The sequence below is a fragment of the Vulpes lagopus genome, chromosome 7 (assembly GCF_018345385.1).
Source record: "Vulpes lagopus strain Blue_001 chromosome 7, ASM1834538v1, whole genome shotgun sequence".
NCBI classification, from domain to species: Eukaryota; Metazoa; Chordata; class Mammalia; order Carnivora; family Canidae; genus Vulpes; species Vulpes lagopus.
The window spans coordinates 29,512,323-29,516,684 of NC_054830.1; the positions used below are offsets into that span (position 1 = coordinate 29,512,323).

Here is a 4,362-nt window from a genome sequence, read left to right on the forward strand (position 1 = left end):
CGTGTAGGCCGATGCAGACCTTTGCTCCCTCGCTCCCGGTGTGTATGGGGAGGGGTTCTGAACGTGCAAGCGCCGCAGGGACCCCGGCTCGGCTTCACCCAGGTCCCAGCACCCCAAAGGGAGTCGCATTGGGGCAGGAAATGCCCTAAGCGCCTTTTCAACCCTTCTCATCCTCTGGGGTCGCTGGGCTGACCTGGCGGCGAGGGAGAGGGGGCGGGGGGGGGGGGCGGGGAGGTGGGGAAAGAAAACGCGCACTAGTGATTCTGTTTATTGAGTTAGACATGTATATATTCCGAGTTCGCTTGTACAGGAGGATTTACAGGGTTGTATAAAGATGGCTGGGGGCGCCGCGCTCTTCCGGGGAGTTCACGTGATAGGCTGGGGTGAAAACCCGCCGCCCGAGCAGGAGCGGAGGCCTGGAAGAGAATGCGTTTCAGCGCACTGGGTTTTTAAATAAGTTTCCCGAATGCACAAAGGTGGGAGCCACGCGTTTGCTGCCAGTCATCGAGGAAACGTTTAGCTTTCCAAAAAATATGCTGGTTTCGATAAATAGATTTTTAGCCTCTCTGCTATAGTTTTTTTTTTTTTAATTTTCTTTTAATTTTAGAAATAAGTTTATACTTGTGATCTGTTTTGGGGCTGGATGGGGCTGGAAGGGAGGGCGAGGCAGCAGCTCTCAGCTCTGCACTGTCCGAGTCAGGTCCTTTGTGGAGGGGGCTGCAGGCCCCACGCTGTCGTGGAGTTTGCGCACGTGTTTCTTTAAGTCAAAGTTTCTGCAAAACCCTTTGCCGCAAGTGGCGCACGTGAAAGGCTTCTTGTCGTTGTGGGTGTGCATGTGGAAGGTCAGGTTGTAGACCTGGTGGAAGGCCTTGTTGCAGATGGTGCATTTGTACTGCTTCTCGCCGCTGTGGGTCAGCTTGTGGTTCTTGTAGTTGCCTACGGGAGACCAGAAACAAAAAAGGAGGGAGGGGGGGATGATGTAGGGTGTGTGTGTTGGGGGGTCCCCCCCCTCCCGAGCGTCCCGGGGTTGGCTCAGGTGCCCACGCAAAGAAGGCGACGCTTGGCTAGGCGGGCGCGACCTCTCCGAGTGAAGAAGTTGTCAAACTTCGTCTGCGTCAAGCCGCAGGCTCTCACGACAGGATGGAGGCCCGAGTCCCGCGTAGCCTCCCCGCGCCCCTGCCCCGCCCGGGTGCACAGGCCCCCGCGCAGCGTCCCTCCCGCTGTGCTCGGCTGGGGCCCGGGGAAACTTTTGCACAACCCAGGGACGCACCGGGTCCTTCACCCGGCTGCTGCCTCGCTGGAAGAATTTCGCACGAAACCGGGCTTCGTCCCTCATTTTCTGTTTATCTTCTCATTTTTAAAGTTACTCCCTCTGGTCGTTCCCCCCCCCCCCCCCCCCAGCTATCACCTGGAGATGCAAAAGCACCTTGGAAAACCCAAGCCGGGAGCCGGGCCTGGAGGTGCTGGGGACGGGAATGGTTTCCCCCAGTCTTGTTATTCCCAGGAGGTGGAGTTTGCCTTGATTTTTTTTTTTCTTTTTCATCTGAAAGGGGTGTCCCGGCTACAAAGGCAAGCTTTTTTCTATAGGGCAATAGTCTCTCTTTCTCCTGCTTCCTTTCCCTCTGCCTCTTCCTTCCTTCCCACCTCCCAAATTGGGAGTCTCCCCATGCAACCAGCCTGACTCCAGCGAGGTCTACTAACCCGGCCTGGAGAGCTTCCACCCAAACCGGTCACAACCCGATTCCAAAGAAATGCTGCTGCCGAGCTTGCAGCTCTCACGCTCCCTCTCTGCGGATCCTTCTTTGCCTTCCCGCTCGCAGTGACCCGCCGAGTCCCGAGGTGAGAGGTGAGGAGAGGGCCTCGCCCCGCACATTACCTTTTTGGTGAAAGCCTTTGCCGCAAAATTCGCAGACGAAGGGCTTGTAGCCCGCGTGGATGCGGATGTGCGTGTTGAGCGTGGAGCTGCGGTTGAAGGCTTTGCCGCACTGGTTGCATTTATGCGGCTTTTCCTGCGGAAAGGGGCGCGCGCACAGTGAGGCCAAGGCCCTGGCCAGAAGAGGCCAGCTCAGGGGCACCTTGAAGGGGTTCCTTGAAGGGATACGGGCCCCCCGGGAGGGGTAAGGGGAACCCTTGCCATCCTCTCCCCAACACCGTCGCTCAGCTGCCGGGTGTTGCGCGCGGGCCGAACTGGACCCGGGGGCCACGTACCTGGGTGTGGATAATTTTGTGTCTGCAGAGCGTGCTGGCCTGGCGGAAGCCTTTGCCGCAGACTTTGCACACGAACGGTCTGGCTCCGGTGTGGACCGGCATGTGGCGGGTGAGGTTATAGTGAGCATTAAACACCTAGGGAAGGACACGAGGGGGCCTTGTGGTGTGTCCGTCCGAGAGAGACTACAAACTGGGGAGGCCACAGCCTACATCCCCCAACCAACACTCCCTGCGGGAAACAGAGCCCTTTTCATTTCTCCAAGTGCTTTCCAACCCTCTGTGCACGCCAGTCCCTTGTGGCCGCTGACAACCGCATCCCCATTTTACAGAATGGGAAACTGAGGCCCAACTAGCTACCCCCCCCCTCCCTCCCACTGTGAAGTAGTAGTTAGCTACAGGGCGCTCCTGAACTTGAGAAAGGGGCGGTCCGGGCTGCCTCGGGGAAGCAGCCATCCCTGCTCATCCCTCCCAGCCCCCGCGGACCCGGGGCCTCACCTTGCCGCACACCTCGCAGGTGAAGTTTTTGGGCTTGCCGTCCGCAGGGCCCCCGGGCAGCTTGCTGTGGCCCTTGACGCCGCCGCGCTCGGCAGTCAGGGCCGAGTTCTCCTTCAGCACCTGCTCCAGCGGCGCGGGCAAGCGCTCCTTGTGCGCGTAGGGGGCCGGATGGGGGAACTTGTCCGCGGCCAGGCCGGCCAACTTGGCGTTCTCCAGCAAAAAGAGCTTGGGGTGCGCAGCCAGGGCGGCGGGGGCCTGTGCATTGAGGAGGCCAGATGGGAAGAGGTGGCCTCCGAGGAGCTCAGACGGCGGGTACGCGGCAGAGTCCAGGTAGTTGAAGTAGTAGAGCGAGCCGCTGGCCGGCAGCCCCACCGCCTGGTTGATGACCTGCGGCTTGATGACCCTGCCCGCCGGCAGCGCAGACGGCGCCAGGCCCAGATCGGCCTTGCAGCACACGCCACAGTTGGTTTTGCACAAGCCGCTGGCGCCGCACACCGGGGCCCCCCCGCCACCGCCGCCGCCGCCGCCGCCGCCTCCTCCTCCTCCTCCTCCTCCTCCACCGCCGCCGCCGCCGCCGCCCGCCCGGAGGCTGCTTTTCCAGAGCTCCGAGTAACTGAGCAGCGTCTTGGACGGCACCTCGTAGCCTAGGGGCTGGAGGGGGATCATACAGGGCAGCGGCGAGCAGAGGTTGAGCAATTTCTTGCCCTGGCCGCCGTCTGCCTCCAGCGTCCCCGGCCGGGGCTCAAAGGGCGCACGGGGCTCCGACGTCTTAGCCATGATGCGCTCGATGGAGAAGGCCAGCGTCTTGGAAGTGGCCGGCGACGCTCCAGCGCGCGGGCAGGCCGGGGGCACCATGGTCTCCAGGGAAGCCGAGCTGGCCATGGCGCGCCGAGCCGAGCCTTGCCGTGCCGGACTGGGCCAGGGCGCAGCCTCTCTCCTCTAAGTCTGCATTCCGGAAAAGGCAGGGAGGGAAACCGCAATTTAATAAGCACCTTGTCGGGTCCAGGTCACCCATTTGCATTCAAATGAACAGGGGCAGAACAAAGTGCACCCAAGGGTACCAAATTACCGCCCATTAACCCGGCGCGCAAAGGAACCCACCAGCCCCTGCCCTGAGACTTTGAAAGGGGGAAGAAGGGGGGAGGGTTTACAAAGGAGAAGGAGAGAGAGAAAAAAAGAAAGAAAGAAAAGAGCCTCAAATTAACCCCCCCTGAGCCGTTCCCTGGACCCTGGCCTCCGCCACGCGTGCGGGGAGCTGGACAGTGAAAGGGCAAAGTTAAGGAGGACCAGGAGAGCCACCTCGCATTTACCTCTTTCCCCCACCGCCAAGGAGATGCGTTCCGAGCCATGCAGCGTGTCTCCTCTGTCACATTTTGATGGCAAACATCTTCCCCTCCGCGTGAGATCACTGTCTTTTACATTCAGCTGACATCACATGAAGTCACTTGAAGTGGAATGACATGGGCGGCGGCGCGGCTCCCGTAGCGGCCCCTGTGTTCCCCCGCGCCTGCCGGCCGCCGCCGCCACCGCCCCTCAAACTTTAAAAGGAGGCAACTGGCGCCCGCGCTCCCCTCGGGAAAGTGCGAGCGGTTCGCGAATCGGGAAGGAGGGAAGAGACGGGAGGGGGGAGGGGGAGGAATCGTGATGGTTTTGCCGGTG

General features: G+C 60.9%; 1 protein-coding gene across 1 annotated transcript; it reads right to left on the bottom strand.

Annotated features, from left to right (window-relative positions):
- Positions 1-605: 605 nt before the first annotated feature.
- Positions 606-4,140, bottom strand: FEZF2 (FEZ family zinc finger 2). Its single transcript, XM_041763841.1, has 5 exons — positions 4,014-4,140; positions 2,704-3,648; positions 2,209-2,343; positions 1,877-2,009; positions 606-936 (listed from the first exon to the last, which is right to left on the bottom strand). Exons 2-5 carry the CDS (start codon positions 3,583-3,585, stop codon positions 677-679), a joined length of 1,410 nt encoding a protein of 469 aa, XP_041619775.1. The 5' UTR covers positions 3,586-3,648; positions 4,014-4,140; the 3' UTR covers positions 606-676.
- Positions 4,141-4,362: the final 222 nt, after the last annotated feature.

Excerpts from the sequence above, each read along its gene's own strand:
- FEZF2 (XM_041763841.1), bottom strand. The coding sequence starts at position 3,585 with ATGGCCAGCTCGGCTTCCCTGGAGACCATGGTGCCCCCGGCCTGCCCG. Across the intron at positions 2,010-2,208 it reads ACAAAATTATCCACACCCAG|GAAAAGCCGCATAAATGCAA; the intron begins GTACGTGGCCCC and ends CCCTTTCCGCAG. Across the intron at positions 937-1,876 it reads CAAAGGCTTTCACCAAAAAG|GCAACTACAAGAACCACAAG; the intron begins GTAATGTGCGGG and ends GGTCTCCCGTAG.